This window comes from Ixodes scapularis, unplaced genomic scaffold (assembly GCF_016920785.2).
Source record: "Ixodes scapularis isolate PalLabHiFi unplaced genomic scaffold, ASM1692078v2 PGA_scaffold2__306_contigs__length_199485367, whole genome shotgun sequence".
Taxonomy (NCBI): Eukaryota; Metazoa; Arthropoda; class Arachnida; order Ixodida; family Ixodidae; genus Ixodes; species Ixodes scapularis.
In genome coordinates this window covers 87,196,441-87,218,099 of record NW_024609857.1, presented here as the reverse complement: position 1 = coordinate 87,218,099, position 21,659 = coordinate 87,196,441, and the positions used below count along the sequence as shown (strand labels likewise).

General features: G+C 43.9%; 1 protein-coding gene across 1 annotated transcript in view; it reads left to right on the top strand.

The window, feature by feature from the left end:
- Positions 1-21,659, top strand: part of LOC8052296 (adenylate cyclase type 2) — a 258,946-nt gene that overhangs the window by 219,096 nt on the left and 18,191 nt on the right. The window contains exon 5 of the mRNA XM_042291472.1: positions 16,566-16,724. Within this exon, the coding sequence (XP_042147406.1) occupies positions 16,566-16,724 (159 nt within the window). The remainder of the gene's footprint in view (positions 1-16,565; positions 16,725-21,659) is intronic.

The window sequence follows — 21,659 nt, the reverse complement described above, 5'->3', positions numbered from 1 at the left end:
AGGGATCCTGGGTTCAATCCCCACCCCTGCCCGTTTTGATCTGGATGAGCATCGTACCGGCGTGTGGTCGTGTGCCACTACCGCATGCTGCACATGAAAGACCCCAGGCTTGGGGTTGTACTGCAAGGGCTAAATTGCTCATCTTCAGCGAGTGACTCGTCGCCACTTTGAAATTGCTAACTACACGCTGTATAAATATCCACATAACCCAAATTATTATCAACAACCCATTTTCCTCACGCTATAAGGCGTATTTACACGAAGGAGAAATCCCGGGGATTGCTCCACGGCACGCGCATCCCGCGACAAAAACGTCAGGCTTTCGCAATGTGCAAAACCCTGGTCTTTTCGTCTCGTGTGAATACTCATTTAGAGCAGGATAGGAGCGGTGTGTATTTAATTCGGTTATTATTAATATTTCCCCAAATGTATGCTTGTTTGTTTTTATGTTGACTTATATAAGTCGCTTTGTGGGTATCACCATGTTGGATGTCTTAGCGCGGTCTGGCCTGCATCGGGTGATTTGGCCTCGCTGGGTTGCTGTCCTCAAAGGAGGCTGGAGACGCAGAAAGTAATATCCCAGATAACTATATCGCTGGAACTCTTTAGCTGTGCGCATAAGCACTCTAAGAAAAAGCGGAGTATTCGAGACTCCAGCGACCTATAGGGGGCGCCACCACCAAACAAACATGACGGCTGAGTCCAGGCCGCGTCGGCTAGGCCCACAAATTTAATGCGCCACCCGTTCACGCGGCCCGTCTGAACGGGTGGCGCATTAAATTTAACAAATTTTCTTTTGCTTAATTCCCAATTTTATAGGTATTTGAACTGCGAAGTTTAAGTGTAGCCGGTGCGCATAAACTTGCAGAGCAGTTTTGTTTTCCCGGTGTTTTTTGTTCTTTTCATGTAAAACTTTCGTTTCGGAGATTTCGTTCAAAACCTAAACTATGGGCTCTGTACAGACGGTAATAGACTCTAATCAGGTTTGAACAGCTAAGGACAGCGGCGGTGACTACAGAATTGTTCCACCGGGAGTAATCTTCAGCTAACTCGCATGCCTCGACCATGCGACTTATCTGTCCGCGAAATCGAGCTTTTGTACGTATCCGCGTTTAAGAAACAGCTCCAGTCTTCTGCTCGGTCAACAACACAGGCTGCAGGAAAATTACGAAAATTAAGCAAGCGCTTCTTGAGCCAAGGAGCATGTTAACCCGCTGGCGCCCCACCAATCAGCGAATAGTCGTATATCAATTGAGGTTTTAGTAGCAATCCAGAAGTCATTTTGACGAGCGGGTTATATATTATATTACGTACTATGTCCCACTAAAGCGAGATTAGTATATTCTTCGGGTTGAAATATGAGCTTAGTTGACTAGCTATTAAGTGAACTGCTGAATAAAAGTATATTTGACAGACAGAGAGCTACTAACTCAGCCAAAAGGTTCACGCAGAACCTCTCTGGCAATTGAACTTGACTTCAAATCCTGAACGTAGGAAATTAATATATATATATATATATATTTTTTTTTTTTTTTGTGGCCGGTCAACCCGAGCAATGTGGACGTATATTGCTGCTGGCTTCGATGGGGGTATAATATAAATATTGGAGGCGCGATAGATCATAATGCCGTGACAGCTTTTAACTTTGCGAGACGCGTCCCACACCTTTTGAAAGCAGACAATTTCCCTCATTAATCGTATGCAGCGAGCAGGTTTTCCGAAATCAAGTAATTGCGGAATCAGCCCAACTCCTTTGATGTGGTCCAAAGGCTTTTTCGGCGAAAAGCAGCCAAGATGAATAGCCAACGTACCGACCGGCGTGGGTGGCTCAATCTTGAAGCTAATCGAACATAACCAAACTCAAGAAAAGCAGCTATCGAACCTTCCCATTCTCTTCACTGCAGCATTGGTGTTCCCTCCAGTGAAACACCTCGTCTTTCGTCCTCATTCCACTGTTCTACATTCTCATAAAGAACACACTTACCAGTTACCAAGTAGTCGTCACTTTGAATGTGATTCGTGACAGACAAGAAATCAAAACGTTCTTCCGTGATACCTCCCCATCCAGGAAATCGAAAGCATAAGACCGTGTGTTGTGGAGTAAACGGGCCTTCAAACACGTGATGGAAGGAAACAATATACTGAGGCGTCACCACACTAATGAACACTCAAGCAAACTTAAGAAATTTTCGGTCCTTCGTCATATTACATTGTTCGCCACCGCGCCGACAACACGTGTCCGCGAAAGCTCCCAGGGACGCGGAGGGGCGCGGAGCGACCTGGTCCGGCTGGTTTTCGGTTTTCCCGCATGGTGGTGTCCGTCTTGCTGGAGTCGCGAATAGGGGTACATCCCTTGGCCCATATGTAACACCCCAAAACAACAATTCGACGTTCAGTCCACAGACGTCGAACAGACTATACCAACTTTCAGAAGCAGCTTGATAGTCGACCGATACAACTTAGTAAAATAGCTAATGCACGGACTAAAGGCAAATATAAGACAATCAATGTGTTTGTTTTTTTTGCCCTGCTGCAAAACCTTAGTGTTTTTTTTTTTCATCTAGTCCTTGATACGCACATTAGCTATTTAGTACGTTATATTCCACAGCTATCAAGCCGCCTCTAAAGGTTGGTATCGCCAGCTCAACGTCAGTGGACTGAACGTCCGAATGTAGTTTTGGGGTGTTACCTATGGGACAAGAGGTGTACCCCTATAAACCCCCCATTTCTAAGAGTGAGGTGGCTAAATATGTGTTGTAAACAGCGCGCTTTACTTTTTTTTGTGTATAAACTCGTTTGAATGATGGGGCCCTCAGATACTCCCATTCAGGAGGATAGCCATGTTTGAAGGGCCAGTGACGTAGCCCGCCGCGTCTCTTCATATATCCTGCATATATCTGCCAGCCTCCCTAGCGGCGCGGCCGAGCAACTCCGACCGCGTCTTTCATATACTAACAGGGCTTGGCTCTCTTAGCGCTTGGATGCTTCGGCGTTTAACTTCCTTGTTTCCCTCCTGCGTTTTGAGCCTATGGAGTCGACGGTGTCCCTGACGGCGCCGGCATTTTTGGTTTTGTTTTGGCAGACTAGGAGGCAAGGAATGAGAGTAGCCGCGCAGCGTGTTCGTGCGAGCGGGCTAAGCATGGAGAAGCGTATAGGATGAAAAAGCTTTAACTACTTATTTGATTGCAGTCAGGTGGTTCGTTAACTCTTTGATGTGACCACCCTAGTCAAGTTATGTTCCGTAAGTGTTGCTTGGTCGTCAGATGGAAATCATTGATATTAGAAAATTCATTCTTGTAATTACTAGAGCTCTAAAAATGGCGAAAGTTGGCGTGTATGTTAAAAGAATACGGGAACGAAATGTTTGCTCTTACTTCTTTGTTTAGATGGGGTCTATGTTGCGCCGACAGTCCAGAAACACTAGTCTAGAGTAGTGTTTCTGGGCTGCCGGCAGAAAAGGTTAAAAAAAAACTAATTTTAAAAGGAATAATAGATTTCTATGTGGCGCCTGGTGGCGGTGTGTGCAGCTCCGTTGGAATGCCGACACGTAATGAGTTTCTTAGAAGCAGCGCAGCGCCAGTTCGCGGCAGTATGGCTCGATCGTGGAGTCATTTAGTCCTGAATGTGACTTTACGGAGAAAGCTAGCTAGTTTCCTACGTTGCATATCTTAAAGCTTCAACAGCGCTTCCGCAACCTTCATTCCGCACCATCAAGATCACCGTCCTACGCAGAAGATAGGTAGGAGCTTGATCTGAGGGTACGCGAGGACCTCTGCCAGGCCAACCATACCACTCTCCCCTCTTCCCTCTCCCCCCAAGGCTGCGCTGTATATGGCAGCCAGTAAATACCTTCTATGCATTACTTGGAGGTGTCGCCATTGCTGCGTGCCGACATATATTTCTTCTTGCTGGTTCCTTCAAGCCGCTATATACCTGCGGGGTGAAACTGACACGGTGAACCGAACGCTCGTGGCACATAACATAACGGCATGACCGCGAATAACGTTACGGGCAAGCTATGTATAGGCCATAGGGCGTAGAGACCTCGGGTACTATTACTAGTCGAGATTGTCACGCGTTGACGCCACTAAATGGTGACGCTCGCAACTATCCTTGGCCGTGCTGGGTGTAATGTATCTCGGGCGAAGCTCAAGCCACGACACCGAGGAGCGTCCAGATGTGCTTTTAATGGCGCCTGGAATTGCAATGCCCGAGCACCCGTCCCGTGCCCAGGGGCCCTAATCTGGACACTTGGCGGAAAAGTCGGCGAGAAATTCGGCGGCTATGATTGGCCGGCGCCAAGGTCAAGTGTGGCGTTGGCCAATCGCGGCCGCCAAATTTCTCGCCGTTGTTTTCGCCAAGCGTCCAGCTTAGGGCCCCAGGTCCGTGCTCTTGAAAAGCGCGGGATAAGTGCGTGTGCCCGGTGACGTCATCTCTTGGCCGCCAGCCGATACATGACACTTCCCCCTCACTTGGCTGAGAACCCGAATCTTTCTGGCGGCCGTCGCACGCAAGTGCTGGTGCGTATGATCGGCTGGGTGGAACATGAAGGTCCTGTAGGTTGTGTAGGAGCAGTAGCCGGCCCTTGAGGGGTGATTGACACCTCACAAGGCTCCATGGCCAAGTCCCACACAGGTGAAGGTGTAGTAGTCGTTCTGCGCGGTGGCATGGAACTTCTAGGTGGCATATGTTCCATATGTCGCCATGTCTGCCCCTGATCGGTGTCGATCATCCACGACAGAGGGCCGAGGCGTCTAGCGATGGTACCCGCCATCCATGTGCGTCCACTTGGAAACTTGCGAACCCACACTGCTTGTCCCACCAAAAATGCTTCCGGGACTGTCGAACTCGTGGGTTCATAGTTGGGTCCGTGGAGGAGTCTTTCGAGCGGAGACGGCAACTCTCGGCCAAGTAGCATCCACGCGGGAGTTTTTCCCGTCGCTGTGTGTACGGTAGTATGCTGCTTGTATAAAAAGCGTGCCAACGTACAGTCCAACGTGCCTTTTCTGCCCTTCGCCAACGCCTTCTTTAACTGCCGTCCCATTCGTTCAGCTTGGCCGTTAGTTGCAGTGTGATAAGGGGCGCTGGTGACCGCTGCGATGCCGTTGGAGGAGTAAAAGCTCTTAATTTCTTCCGATACAAAGGCGCTCCCGTTGTCGGACATTACTTTCCGTGGTATGCCAAAGGTTGCAAACACGCTGCGGAGTTCTGAAATAACCGTAGATGACACCATATTCCGAACTACGCGAACTTCTAGCCATTTTGAATACGCGTCAACAATTATAAGGTAGACTTGCCCCTCGATCGGCCCGGCAAAATCTAGATGGATGGTGTCCCATGGTGCCGTAGGTCTTTCCCAGGTTAGGTTTTCGGCCTTTGGTACTGCTCCGGGCGTATGCTTTCATGGCAATGATGCCCCGGTGCCCCGCATGTAGAAGTGCTATGGCCTCAGATCTCATTGACGCGGGAATTACCACGCGCGATCCCCAGATGAGACAACCACGATGAATTGACAATTCTGCTGCCTTGAGCTTGTATGCGACGAAGCGATCACCGTCCAGCTTTCTCACTTCCCCATGTTTGACCACTTGGAACACCTTAGCAAGTATGGAATCCTTTGCTGTGTTGTCCGCCAGTTCTGTTGCGGTCATGGGAGGTTTCGCGAGCGCTTCCAACATCAAGACATCGCCTGGAGGATGTTGCTCGTCGTCAGTTTCCGGCAATGGCAGTCTGCTTAAGGCATCGGCGTTTTGATTCTGTTTTCCTGCCCTGTAGATCAAAATATAATCGTAAGCTGTCAGCTTAACACACCAGCGTGTCATCCGTGGCGAAAGCACAGTTGGTACTGGAGATTTTTGGCCCATGATCCCCAACGGCGGTTGATGGTCTGTTGTAATCGTCACGTGACGTCCTGCGACGTAGCGATGAAAACGGTCCATGGCGAAAACAATTGTCAGCCCCTCACGATCCAACTGTGAGTAATTCTTTTCGGCTTTGCCGAGCGTTCTCGAGGTGAAAACGATTGGAGCTTCGTTGCCATCGGCATCGAGCTGAGCTAATACCGCTCCCACGCCGTAGGGTGATGCGTCACATGACCACAATCAGGCTTTTGTTCTCGTCGTAATGCGCGAGAACAGTTCGCTGTGCGATGGCATGCTTTAACTGTCGAAAAGCTTGCCGATGCTTTTCTTGCCATGTCCAAGAGACGTCCTTCTCCAGCAGTGCATAGAGGTCCTTTGCAATTGTTGCCCGGTTTGCCAAAAACCGGTCGTAAAAGGCTAAAAGTCCCAGAAACGATTGTAGTGTTGTTCGGCATGTTGGCTCGGGCATTTCCTTGATGGCTTTCAGTTTTTCATCTGTCGGGTGTATTCCAGCAGCATCAATGGTGTGGACTATTGGCGTAACAAGCACGATACGCATTGCGCATTTCACTAACCGACTTTGCAGCGGATGGTACAGAGCTCGCGGTCACGTCATTTTGCTTCCATACCCTATTAAATGGTCTGTGAAGAGGTTTCTGAGAGCGCCTAAATATGGCGGTAACTCACTCTGCGGGATTTACGCATCCTACAAATTCATATATAACGGTCAAGCACGGCCAATTTTCCTATCAAAAGAGCAATCAAAGATTGCAATACACCGAGGTCAACTCAGGCGATGGGAGGAGCATGCTGAAGCAGCCAGGACGACATGTGACCAATGAAAACGCGACATATCGTGGAGATTGCTAACGCTGTTATAGGGAGTATTCACTGGCGGCCATAGCTGTGTGCGCGAATGCTGAGCGCGTGCTGATGGCGAGCTTCCACAGTTCTTTTGCAACGTGCATTCCGCACCATCAAGAGTGCCGGTTTTAGCAGCTATTGATGTGAGCTCGTTCTGAGCATGCGCTCTAAACAGCACCCACAAATATGGCGTCCAGTCAATACTCCCTATTACAAAATGTGTACGCTTTTGTACATAATAAGAGCAAAAACGAATATTAGAAAAATGTTCATTTTTCGTGTAGAGGATATTGAATAATTTTTTTGTTTTTGTTTGTTGTGTCTGTTTTTAAGCGCGCGCTCGCTGGGCTGAATAATCTGCCTTCTTCGCGAAGATTCCGTCTGTGACGCAGGTGACTTCCAAGCATGCTTTGCGATCCGTCATCATCCGCGAGTGCGGCTGACTAAAAAGCACCCCGAAGTTCGGCCTGTCCGGGCTGTCCGGGCTGTCTGGGCGCCGAGCCGCGAGCATTCGAAACGTCACTCCGCGGGTCCAGCTTCGCGTGCTATACGGAGCGCAAGTTCGTCTACTTCTTGCACAGGGATTGCGATAATGTCGGAACGCCGAGTTCTTATTTGCTATAGTGGGTAGACATCATTGAATTTATCATTGAGATCTACCCACTATCCTTTCAATCAAAGCCAATCAGAGGCTGGCGTCGTTCTGACGTCACCGCAACCCCTGCGCAAGAAGCGTACGACTTGCTCTCCCAATTGGCTGACCCCGGTGCTAGTTTCGAACCATGCGGTTTTCATCGCCTGAGTTGACCTCGGTGTGTTGCGATCTTTGATTACTTTTTAATAGGAAAATAGACAGCGTGTCGTCATGACTTATGGATTTCTAAAATGCTTATAGCCCAGTAGAGTACTATCGCGGACAATATGAGCTGAAACAGCGCTCCGACCTGTGCACGGTACTACCTGCGCCGCCTGTCGCATCGCTCCCTAAACACGGCGCACCCTGAGGCCGAGATAAATTCTCACTTGCGCTCACTGCGCCGCTGCGCTCTTCCGGCCGTCTGCTAGCGAAAATATTGGCCGACGGAACCACCATCACCATTCCTGTGCCGTGTAGCCTAATGTTCGCGCTTTCAGCTAACATGCATTTCAGTGCATTTCAAGAAAGCGCCAAAGTGGAAAATGCGTTGTCACGCTCGTATCTCCTCGAGGAGAGCTGCCTGACGAAGCTGCCTTGGCCCCCAAAAGGAGCCGATCTTAATATCATCGAACACATTTGGAGGCGCATCAAGGTAGCCATGTCACGGCGTCCCCCTCCACCACGCCGCTGCCCACAAATTGTGGAAAGCAATGAGGTGAATGGGAGTGGCTTCCGGGCTGAGCCAGACCTCGTGGACGCGCTCTAGGATTTCTTGCCAGGCAGGATGGAAGCCGTGGTTGCGGGTCAGGGGAGAATGACGCGGTATTAAATTATTTTGTAAGTTTTACTGCGCCTCAGGACCCACTGAAGCAGACTTCTGCCGGTTGGAACAAAGCTTGATGCTACGGTTGCGACATACTGTTTGACGCCGTTAACCAAGCATACTTTTGTGTAATGTTTCCTTGATCCCGAACTTCCTGTATAGTGCAGTTGAAATTCCACGCCGACTATTAATCTTTTCTGTCTGACATTGTCCTCTGCAAATATTCTTTCGATTAAGTTTCAATCTCCTTCTCCTGGCAGATACATGACTGTTTGTTCCACTTTAATAATACTAGGAATTTGTAAACAAACAAAAAACTGGTGTTTTGTCAGCAACTTGTTTTGTTTGAAACAAACACGTGGGCCCAGTAATAAAGAAATAATACTTTCTGACCCTTTTCATACCAATCAAGCTTACAAAACCTTCTCAATAACATGTATACGCTTACCGGTTTTTTTTTTCTTAATTTTAAACATCTGTGCTCAATAAAAAATAAAAAAAAAGTAAATACCTTGGAGCCGGATTAAATCCGGCATACAGATTTTGGCCAATATATTGCGATGTCCTACTTTGTGCATGCACCCATAATCAAACAAAAACGACCTGCAACGTCTTTTGATGTGAGTTTCAAAAACGATAATCGCAGCTGAAATTTAAGACATTTCAATATTTTTTCTTCACCAGTCAGCGCTTTTTTTACTGGATTCTGCGCGATAAAGTAAATCAATTCCAAACGAGAGACGACAATTGTAATCTTTTGTTCCCCCCGCCGCCCTACCACGCATATGCCCGCTGTCGCGCCCGCCGTCTCGCTTGCAGACGGCCGGAAGAGCGCAGCGGCGCAACAAGCGCAAGTGAGAATTTGTCTTGTACCCAGGGTGCGCCATGTGTGCGGAGCAAGGCGACAGGCGGCGCAGGTGGTACCGTGCCGCGGCCGGAGCGCTGTTTCAGCTCATATTGTCCGCGATAGTACATATTCCGGCAATCCCGGAAACCTCGTCAGGGCTCCCCTTTAAGTTACCTACAAGCATTTCATACGAAGAGTAATCTTCCTGTTTGATTTTCGTGCCTGTTTTGCGAGGGTTCCCGTGTTGAAATCCATTTTCTCCCTATTTACGGCAGCAGCCACTGTAAACACTTTTGTGTTGGGATTATGGAGGAAGCGGCTGCAATAGCACCGCAATCAAGAGTGGCAGCATGCAATCAGCGAATATTGTAAAAGTTAACAACGGGGGATTTCGCGCTCACGTTAGGTTTTTTTGCAGGCGCGTGAATAATTTAATTGTCCTCCCGCGTCTTCCAGAACAAGAAAAAAAAAAGAGGAACAAAGCGACGCGCAAAATGAATGATGAGACGTGGCGCCGCATCCCTTCATCACATATGCTGCTTGCCTTCTTGCGACGTGGTGGCTAGCATGAGTTAATATGTATATAGATATATATATATATATATATATATATATATATATATATATATATATATATATATATATATATATATATATAGCTACTATTATTCCACGCAACAAACGATTAAAGACGGGTCTGGCTGTTTCGCACATAATTTTTGGCTTTGGTTCATCATAAATTATATTCATACACATTTATTCGGAAGATCGCGTGCCGACGGGTGTTCAGTGTGTCGGCAGCTGAAAACAGCCTCATCAATAATGGGTACATTGTAAACTCGAGTACGTTAATTGCTGATACAAGTTTGAATTATGCGCATTATCTTGGTTCGGTATTCAAAATTTGTGTTTTACTTCTGATTAAAAGGAATTTTTTTTAGAGTTATCGCTTTACTGAGTTTCTTAAATTGCCACCTTTAATGAACGCATCGCGTGGCTTCTTACCATCTCGCTTCTGTTTTGATCGGTTGGTCCTTCAGCACTTCTATCGGCCAATGCAGCCATCGCATTGGCAGCAAACCGATAATTGAATGCTCAGTACTCACAGCTTTCTCAGGATGTCAGAACTATACCAGATGCGTTGAGCACCTATTGACTCTAAATCCAGTCGTGTTGTGATAACCAATCTAATTCAACGATTCTCTTCAACAAACTCGAAAATCACAACCAGAAACAAAAACGGTTAAACTTACTTTTAAATCACTTTTGTGGTAGTGTCCGATGGCGGGAGTAAACCTTCAGCTACTAAGCGATGTGAAGGATCAAGCCGTGTCAGTGATACTGCAAGTGTATGGTATGAACGTCATGATGCACCGCCCTTTATTTCGAAAACCATATCCAAGACTATTTCTATGACGTTCAAAGATCGCTGAAAATATTGTAAACGCAGGGAGTTTATTACTATGAAGTTTCAAATAATGTTCTGTGATTGATATGTGATTAAGCCGACAGTAGTTCAACGCAGGGGTCATAAAAATGACGCGAATGTGAAAAAGACTGGCCTTCCATTTGGGGAAAACAAATTATATTTGCTGCATTGAAAGATATGCGGTTGCTGAAGGTCACAAGTACCATCAGAGAACCCAGATGCGATTATTCCAAAACAGAACCTTCTAGAAAAAATGCAGATTACGTCGGCAGGTATGGAACCACCTCTGGAATCGGCGGTAGTTGGTGAGCTTTTCTTTAAATATGGTAGGAGTAAGCAATGTTTACTCGACCCAATTGCTCTACCTTACACAAGAAATAGGCCATTCACGACGGAATATTTTTAGAAATATATAAAATATTATAGACCACTAAAAGTAAGCAAATTTACTTTAAAAAATCACCAATAAACCCACCGACTGCAAGAAAACAAAATTTACCCCCCAAACAACTCTCAACACAGCTAAAGCTAAAAGGGCAAGCGTTGATCTGGCACCAGCGTTTATGATACACGATCCCTGTACGAGTACATGAACATGACAGCAGGATAATTCAACTTCGCCAGTTGACAAAAAAGCCACATTTCAATGGGAGATATTGCATGAGTCACCCTTTAGCATACTTGATATTGAACATCCAGAGCGCTGCCATCAGAGCTTTGGTGATATTAATCGCTCCAAAGAGTTTCGTTACCACTGCATGTACTAACAGGTGTTCGGAAAGTTCTAGGCCGTCTACATGGAACACGACAAGAGGCAAGCCGCTTGGAGGGCGTCTGTAGTACGAGCAAGAAGCAGTCACAAGAACAAGGAAAAGTACCGGAATGTCAGAAATGCAATGCAGTTTTGCCATTTGAGTAGCTACAATTAGAACGTTCTCAAAATATGGCATAAAGGAAAATAGTAATAAAGCATAATTCATAAGCTAATGCCTCAGTGGATCTAAATTAAAATTGCATGGGTGTTTTTTTTTCAGTTTCGATTCCGATAAGTTGTCCCACAAATGACAACTTGCGCTTGTTTTCAGATGTAACATAATTTCACTAAGTCATTTGAAAAAAAAAAAAAACAATCGTACTCGCAGTGAGGGATTAATTCTTTTTTTAAGGCTTATAGCTCTATTTTGGACTAAAATTTGGCAGAAATGAACTGCTTAACCGATATTACCGGTTGTCCCTGATAAAAACTGTGCTTCTTCTTCACCTCAAAGGCAAACTTTGAGTGGCCAAACGCTCCGTCTCAGCCCAAATGTAGCGCTATCAGTTTGGAACAGATGCCAAAGTTAGCTTGCCTTTAACTGGTTCAAAAGCTATGAGCGATTTTCCTAAATTTACAACGAGAAAATGGGTCCCTTTTCGTGTATAGCCGACACCAGTCATGTCCATGCTTTCCTGTGCTGAGGCTTAATGAACCTAGTATCGGAAAGCTTCGCTCTTTCGGCAGTTCTTTGTGATGCACATTTATTCGTTTATTTATATATTTTCTTATTTATATTTTTATTTATTTTTTGTTTAGTTGTGCATATATGTCTGTATGTATGAATGTGTGTTTGTGCATGTATTCATCTATTAATTCAGTACTTATTTATTTCAGTGTGTCGAACCGAAAAAAATACACGTTCAGTTACGGTTCAGGTTCAGGTAAATTTATTTTGTTCCGGTTCAGTTCCGGTTCGATTAATTCGATCTGCGAACCGGTTCGCGAACCGGTTCGGAAATTATAAATGACAAATTGCAACATCAAAATAAGTTACAAATGAAACATCTGAAATCAGCACATACGAAACGGGATACATCGTAGTGTAAGGCTCAGGGATTTCTACCAGGAATGGTTTCTTTATGTGCACTCAAAGGTTACCTCACCGACGTTTACGCATTCGGACTTCATCTAATTGGGTCCGACGCAGTAGCTGTAAAATCCGCGACCTCCTTACAAACCCACTTACAAGTAGAACTCGCTAACTATCCCGCCACCTCGCCGTGTAAGCAATTGAAGGAACAGTGGGGAGAAAATACAGCTTTCTTTATTTGAACTAGCCTTCGGTAACTCAAATTAGACCCTTAAAGAAGTTTTCATTAAACAAGATACGGAATATGAAAAACACTTCACCGAACGCAACGCCAGAAGGACGTAATAGGATAAATATTAAAATAAAAAAGTCCGCTGTCTCACAAATATATTAGCTTCTAAGTACCTATACGAAACCGCATGCATTATTATCAAACTCCACAGCCTTTTCTTTTCTCATTCCGATGGAAGCAAGCTTCAAGCACTCGCGCGTTTTAGGAACGTGTTATGAAATGAGCACACAGCAGCATTTAGGATTTACGAGATTGTAGGAAAATGAAATCCCGTGACGCGATTTTTTTTTCTTTTTTGCACAGCCTTTTAATTTTCTTTCTTCCGTGCAAGCCGCGACCAGCGCAATACTGGTTCCTATGTCAAGATTCATGGATGCAGCGTTTGTCAAGATTCATGGATGCAGCGTTTGTATTCCTAAGACTGAGTGGAGAAGAAAAATATGTAAGCGAGGTGTGTGTCAGTTGACGGCACTTAAAAAACAAATGGCATTGATAGCACATTCATTGTCAACAGCGCGTGGCCGAACCGTTTTGACATGAGCCGGTAACCGTTATTTTTTTTCCGGTTCAGTTCCGGTTCGACACCCTGATTTATTTACTCATTCATTCATATAAATTACCTCGCAGCGCCTAAAAGGCATAATTGCGAGGGGGGATGCTCGTACAATTTCATAAATGTAATACGTTAGCGTTTGAGGAGGCGCTGCTTTGACTGTCTCCTAAAGTAGTGGCGGGAGTTTTGGCCAAGATATGGCCGCAAGACCGATACTTTCGTGCTTCGTATATCCGCGAGGCAAACATTTTAACAAGTGGCTCGGGACGCGGCATACGAGGCACGAATGTCCAAGTAACCGGCAATCGTATCTCAATGTAATTTTGTTTTGTGTGTTTTGTTATATATATATTTCAGTTTGTTTAGAGATTAAGTTATGTCTGCGGCACCAAGATAAGAGACCGGAGGGTTTTACAATTTTATATAGTGCAGCTAAGTAAAGAAAATAACACTATATTTTATTTAAAGATTATCAACAACAGGGTTGAGCAGTGTCGCGGTACAAATGTATCGCGATGCTGCCCAGCCCTGCTGCTTTTGAAATCGACCATTCCAGCCGATTTCCTTGAACTTGATTCCACGATGGCGTTATAAAGTCACCGATTAAGGAGTCGTCCTGATTATAGATAATCATAGTGAATTTTCTAAGTTATTTGGGAGGACACAAAACTAATTTAGATGTCCTTGGAATTTTGTCTCAGAAAGATAAGAGACGCCGAAATAAAACCGCGCTCGAGCCACGGTAAAAAAGTCCCTTGCTCATCTTGCTGCTTCTCAAAATACAAGATGTTGATGGAGCGGTAAATTGGATTCGAGCTTCAGTCAGGCTGCAACATGCAGCGAGAACTCGCTTTCTGGTTTCAAAATAAAATGTCGTATTCTTGTGCGTGCTTCTTGTTGTTCCTTATATACTCTAAAGGGTGCACCAAAACATCCAAAATAATTTTTTTAAATGTATTTCAATGTCTGTATTTCAGCCACATCAAAATGTATTCCTGTATTTGTATTTCCAAATACCTTTCTATTTTTCAAATGTAGTTCTGATAGGCTTTGCGATACATTTTAATAAATGTATTTTAGTATCAGTACTTAGCTGTTTTTGCCATGTACCCCAGTATTTGTATTTTTAAATATTTTTGGGGGTATTTCTGCCCAGCCTTGCTCGACAGGCGTGCAGAATATCATGCTTTTAAGAGTGCTTCAACAACAATGCAAAACCAATATCAAAACACGTAAGGATAAACAATGCAACAGCGTCAAGCACTGCTAAAAGCAGTGATACAAAATGTTCTACTTCAGTTGTACGTGGCATGGCTATCACAAAAGTTTTTTTTTCAATATTATTTTTTATTTGTTTAGCGAGATACCAGAAGCAATTAGTGGAGGAAATGACTGTACGTGTTAAGAAAGCTTGGTATGTAAGCGTTGGTTAGCCCGTGTGAGTCCTAATTTTTGAAAGTACATACTTTTAATTTCGTTTGTTATAATGGCGGCCGGGTCTAGTGCGGAGTAACATAGGTTCGCTCTTCAAGTCTATGGTCCTGGAAATATAGACGCAAGTTCATAAATATATATTTGATCAAATTTCAGTATTCTATGCTTTTAAAATGCGGCGTGGTGTGTGCGCCGTATTTTAGAGTTGTCTATTAAGCGAACAGCCTTTTCTACAAAATATGTATATGTGTGATATTGATCTTTGTCGTATGACCCGCGACAAGAACGCAGTATATATACCTTGCTATATACTAATGCATTATAAAGCTGGTACTTGTGACCTTCTGGTTAAACTTCACTGTTTTCCGTCATTGGAATATTTTAAGTTCGCACCGTCACACTAGTCAAGCTTCGTTACTGAAACGTAGACGAGTCCTTAGTCTCCTTACTAACGTTAAGGGAAATCACTACTTGACATATGGTGAATGAAGACACCTAATTTGCCAAGCAAAGTCCATCATTTTTCAATTTCTAGTTCTGAATTTTGCCCAGCTCGAAAAGACATATGTATATAGTAATAATTCTAGTACGGCTGCGGTTTAAAAACTGACGTTCATAGATCGGAAGCTCTTATATTCCACCTTTTAACATCTCCAAGTCGTATATTTGCTGCAAAAACTTGAAAAAATAATAAAGACTTGACGACGACACAGGTCAGTCTGTCCTTTCGACCAGCATACAGCTTCTTGTTCAAGTTAAAGTTTATTCTTTCTTTCCAGGGGAGAAGGAGAGGGAGAAAAAATGAAAGCCGTTTACAAATCTCTGTAATACGAAATTAGAGCGCAGCTCTTGAGGATGCTGAGGGGATGGTACGGAGGGAAGGGTATTCCCCCCTCCTCCTCCGTACCCTCCCGTCATGCTCCTCCTCCTCTTTTCCTTTTCCCCGCTAAATTTAGCGGGGGAAATGACGTCACGTGACTTGGTATCACGTCACGTATGAACAAATTCAGTTTCTCCGCTAAATTTAGCGGGAAAATTGACGGCACGTGACCTCAAGACAAATTCAATTATCCGCTAAATTTAGCGGGGAATTGAATTGGTGTTGGAAGTCACGTGACATCAATTTTCCCTCTAAATTTAGCGGGCCGGTTACACCAACGGCGACGCCGACGCCGCGAAACCCGGAAACGGGAGCCCAAGAGCTGCGCTCTAAACAAAAGCAGACTGTTGTCGCTTGACAAGATTTCTCTCCCCTCCAACAACAGGAGGAACTATTATGCATACTAGTGACCCATACAACAAGGATTACATAAAAGCAAAATACATAACATTAAACAAAAAAGAGCGGAGACACACTACGAATATTTCTTACGGGTCGAAGGTCCTATTGAGAAGAGTCACAGCAGGAAATGGAGAAACAAAAAACGAATATCCTTTCTGCTCACTCTCATCAAATCCGAGCCCAATATATGTGTACTACTTGACGATGGGGTGTCTCCGGCGTTCAGAGTTTATAGCCAAAATTATGAGAAATGGCAGCCACTAGTAATTTTGTTCATAATCCTTCCCTGTAATTCTGGTTAAATTACACCCCCCCTCCCCCTCCCCAACGTTCCCAAACGCATGTTTTATTACTTGTTTTTGACCCAGAATGACTCCAGTCTATTTCAGCGGAGCCTGTCCCAGCAAACTTATGAAAAAGGTATTTTCAGGAGTAAACCGCTCCTCTCTAAAAGATGTGATATCTCCTGAACACCATTCCCAAGCCGCCAGAAAGGTGTAACGACACCTCTCACGCACGCACAGCAGGCGTATTTGGAACATATACACCTATTGTACAAACATATAACGCTTTGCAAAGTTGCATTCAGTATGAAACACCTGCCAAACACCATTATATGTGTTTTAAAGTTTACCGTACACATGTGATCCTTGCGTGTTGAGGCATGGCAACGTGTCCCCTCTGCTTGCTGTCCAGGGTGGTCCGCGAGGCGACCGAGGTGAACGTGGACATGCGCATCGGCGTACACTCGGGCAACGTGCTCTGCGGCGTGCTGGGACTTAGGAAGTGGCAGTACGACGTCTGGTCGGATGACGTCACGCTGGCCAACCACATGGAGTCTGGCGGCGTGCCCGGGTCAGTAACCTCGTTCCCTTCTTCACCACTTCGCTCGTTCCCAACGGAAGTGTTTCAATACCTGTCGCTCTTCACTGAGGTATCAAAGGCGTCGCATTAGTATAGACCGTGATCTCAATATAGAAATTTCCACTTGTGAACCTTTAAGTAGGAAGATAAAATAACTATTTTGCTTCAGATGAAATATTTTTCTTGTCTTATTTGGGTAAAAAATACTCACCGCTTAACGGGACAGGGTGTGGCCATTTTCAGAGAAATGTGGTCTCCCATAATATGAAAGACCTATTCGCCGAGGTGGTTTATTCGGTGGTGTACACATTGACCAAATGCACTTTATTTTTATAGGAAGAATAGAAGAACCCAGGTTCATTTATTCCCCTCACTCCGAGAAACAGGGTCCGGCCCAAAGCGAATTCAGTACATCCGCCGTTAACTGCCTCGCCGAATGGGCAATTCTTATTGTTACAGTTTGTACTTTAAAGAAACAAAAATAGTGACAAAACGCCGTCTTCCACCTTTCAATGATTTTCTAGATACTAGAAAAGCCCTCTGGGGAGCATCAAGTAGATTGGTGCACTTGAGATGTTATATTACATGCGCGAGCCATAATGTTTAAGAGTTTACTTGCTTTCTATATTATACACCTTCCCCCTTCATGTAATGCAATCAGAAGAGTGTCTTTGAGGTAATGGAACTAAATTAAATACAGGGAGGTGGGGTGGCTGCACGGTGTAGTTTACAATGAACACACAACACAGGTGAAGTGAGTAAAATACATATAAAACAAATTTCCATAACGGTCGACACCCAGACAAGCAATACACAAGTAAAACATTTGGAGACAATACACGCAGTTCTGCTCTCTCTTCTCACCATATAAAAAATTGGCCGACTAGTTTTGTATAAAAAAAGTGTCGTTGTTTTAAAGGGATTCGATGAAATCGAGCGGGTTGTTCCAGTCACCGATCATCTGTGAGGGAAAGATGATTAGATGTTTTAGCGCTGTTTTGGGCAGATGAACTGGAGGCGGGGGGTGGGGAAGGGGGGGGGGGGGGCGGTCTAATGTGATAGGGCGTTGCGCAGCATAGAATGGTAGAACCAAATCTTGTGAAGCACTGAAAGGCGAGTAATTTTGCAATAAATTTGCAACGGCGTCAGATTTATCGCGCTCTTCGGGTGGAGACGCTGGAAGAAGGGTCGTAGTAAGACAAAATGAGTCTTGTATACCGGTTCTGAAATGATACCAGGTGTTTAATAACATAGACTAGATTAGAGGTCAAAACTATGGCCGCACACCCTAGTTTGGACCCTTCGAATGTTTAGGGTCCTTCGTTTTATGAGAAATTTTGATCTCTGCCGATATTTACCTCCTTATGTTTTTCCTTTTATAAAGACTTGGTTAAACCAAATTTTCCATCCAAATTCGGATGTTGAATTTCCCTATTTTCTAAATTACTCTGCTCCCCAGATATTCTATGTGAAGCAAAGGGTTGGTAGAAGGACCTGCGTTAGCTCCAGATCTCGGAAACATACCTAGATTACGTTGACTCCAGCGAACTGCAGTGTAATAAATCGAGTCCCAAACTGTCGCTTTTCGAAGAAAGACCGAATATACTGCGGAAACCGCAAAAGAAACTTGGACGGCAGCTATAAGCTCCTCCCTTTTTGCGAAAATCGGAAACGATTCGAGAGATCCGGAGAACCAAATATTTTTCAGACGGAGCCTTCGATTTTCGAACGGCTTGGGGTGAGAAGACCCGGTGAAGCACACAGAAATCGTAAAGCATTGCAATTTCCCCGCTAGAAGCAATGCCTCTTGTAGCTCATCTTCCAAAAATCGCGTACAACGGCTTTCAGATAGTCCGATTTCCGTCCGATTCTCGGTCCAATTTTTTTTCGCATCATGTGTTCCAGCGTTTATTGTGAAGTATACTTGCCTTCCTTTTATTTATTTCTCAAATAGCGCCAAAAAAAAGAAGAAAAAAACGGGAAGCTATTCTCAAAATTTTGTTTCGAAAGAAATGGCAGATATTTTGTTTTTTGTCGAACTGAAGTGGTACTGTTGTGCATCGAAAAGGTACGCGTAAGCTATTATGTTGAGAAAACGTTCTCTCAGTTTATATTAAAAAGAAAAGACACAGACAGCCCTTAGCGAAAACTAATACGTTTGAAATATACCACATTCTAATTTGAGTGTATTTGAAATACAATTCATAATTGTAAGTACACGAAAAATATACCGAAAATATAAACTTCTTTTTTTGTTACTTAGTACTAAAATATACTTCTAAAAATCATTTTAAAATACCTTTACTTAAACTACATTTGAAGTTCCCTTCATGCGTTTTGAAATATGTAAATACTAAATTAATAGGCACAAAATACCTTTCACATATATTTCTTGAAATATTTATTTAGTTCATGCAAAATATACTCCAACCGTAAAAAAATGGAGCAATCAAGAATACGTGCAGAATACTCTTAAAATACCTGAAAATCGTAAATACTGTTGTGTTATACTCTAAGTACCTTTTGACTGCAATACTTTGGTAGTTTGACTTAAACTACCAAGATATTTAAAAGCTCCCCTTCTGAAGTTCCCTTCAAGCAGATATGGAGTACACTGAAGCGCCTAAATACATTTGATTAGTTTGGCATTTGAATTGCGCAGCATCACACTGATAAACCAGCCCAGTTTATGTTATTGTTTCATTTTTTCTATCAAGAACACACCTGATTAGTTCCTTGCACACCAATCGCAAACGGGGTTCGGGAACTACAACCACAACGTTTGCTGATGCTGGAAAGCTTCAGCAGGTGCTGTGAACAGATACGTTTGGCGTGGTTTTGTTAGCACAATGTTAGTTCACTGAACGTGTATACTCACCATTGTACGTGATGCGAATAGTGACTTTAATACAGTGACATGCATTAACTACCATATTAAATAGTCAACTACTAAAAAGGAAAGGCAAAACAACTACTGTAAAATATTTATTTTTTCGCGGGCTCAATATTTCGCGATTTAGGTCAAAGTTGGAGTTTTGGAATAATTCGCAAATTCTAATTTTCGCGACGCGCTGGGATCGCAATATAGATTTTAATGTTTCTACATTTTGCCGAAATTGTTCACGGGACCTACTTTCGGAATTGTAGGCGATTCGCAAACTTTGCGAGAATTAGGTCCTCACGAAAATAAAGTCGTTTACAGTATTTTAAAGTGAAGAAACTGCCTTGATTCGCTTCGCCCTGAGTGGTGCTACGCAGAGAAGCAATAACATGTATTTTATGAGCCGTTTGTGTGGATATTGTTTTAGGGACTGTGCCGAATTGTTATTAGTTGTACAAATGCCTTTTAATAAGAGATATCGTCCACGAACTTCAAAACACTGTTTCCCCCTTGACAGACTCCCGAGGAGAAGATCGAATACTTGTAACCTTAATAAGCGCAGAGGTGGTCACCGAAAAAATTATTACCTTCAATATGTAGGCTATATAAGGCTCTAGAGCAGTCAACGGGACTGTGAATGAGCTCTTCAGTGCGTCATGGTGTTTGTGTTTGTGTTCGTTTCTAATGTGGCTTTGTGAGATGTATTTAGTAGTGCCTTCAAATACCACAAGGACACCATTTGCTGACAAAATCGAAAATAAAAAAAAATTATGTAACCGGTTTTTATTTACAAATGGCATCTTGAGTGTGGAGGAATAAAATTTTTGGCATACCTAAAATATTTTTTGATTCATATTTATAATGTATTTTGAATACATTACGCGCGTATTTCGAATGCGGCCAAAATAATACAGAATAAATACAAAATGAATATTCGTACTAAATATATTTCAACTTCGTTTGAAGTACGGCCTCTTTTTGCTAAGGGCTAGGACTAGGATGGGTACAGAGATGCTGCGCGTGCGGGATATTATGTAAGCAACAAGGATTATCAAATATCGAAAAGTCTAAGAGAGCTGTTACAACATTTTATAATGCTGTCTTGTGTACTCTAATTACTTAATTATGAGACTAAATTCATATATTGAAATATATCAACGCTCTCTTTTCTTAATTACACCTGTATCTATTTCTAAATATAACATATATTAACTTAATATAGGCCTCATATAACCTAAAAATCCGAATTCCAGAGTATTTTCTCAAACCCGATATCTCTCAGATTACAGTTTCGAACAAAGCGCCCAAATTTTACCTCTCCATTAAAAAAAAAAAAAAAAAAAAAAAAGAAAAACGTAAAAACGAACAATTTTACATATGCTACTTTTTCAAGATAAGATGGAGTAGCTTTTAGGGTTCGACAAAGGTTAGCGACGCCGACTGCCTGTCCAGAGCCTCGGTAGAGCTAGCTACCGGTTATGCCAAGCACGACGACGAAGACGACGGTCGCTTTCTTGGCGCAGTTAGCGTCAATGCCATGGCAGTGCTCCAACGGGGGGCGATCCTGAACTAATTCCGCGCACTGATCGACCACTTGGAGGTACAAGGGAGTACAATTCCTTGATCCTTCTCACGTGTCCTGACAACATTCGCTCTCCGGCAAGGTGTTCTCCACAAAGATAACTTTTGGAAACAGAAACTCGACGTGGCTCCTGGTAATTCCTACTAGTCTTCCAAAGGGGATGTTTTTAAGCCTGCTACGACGACCCGACGTCTGGTCACTTTGGCTACAGCAGGACTCTCGCGAGGATTCGAGAGAAGTACTACTGGTCAAAGCTCCCGAAGACTGCCCACTTCTACACACGGTCGTGCCACGAGTGCCAGCGATGGAAGAAACCGCCGACGAAGCCGGCGGGCCTCCTGCAGCCAATCGCGCCCCCGACTGCACCATTCCAGCAGATTGGAATGAATCTACTTGGACCTTTCCCGTCGTCAACGCAGGGAAACCGATGAATAAACGTGGCAACAGGTTGTGTCACCCAAAA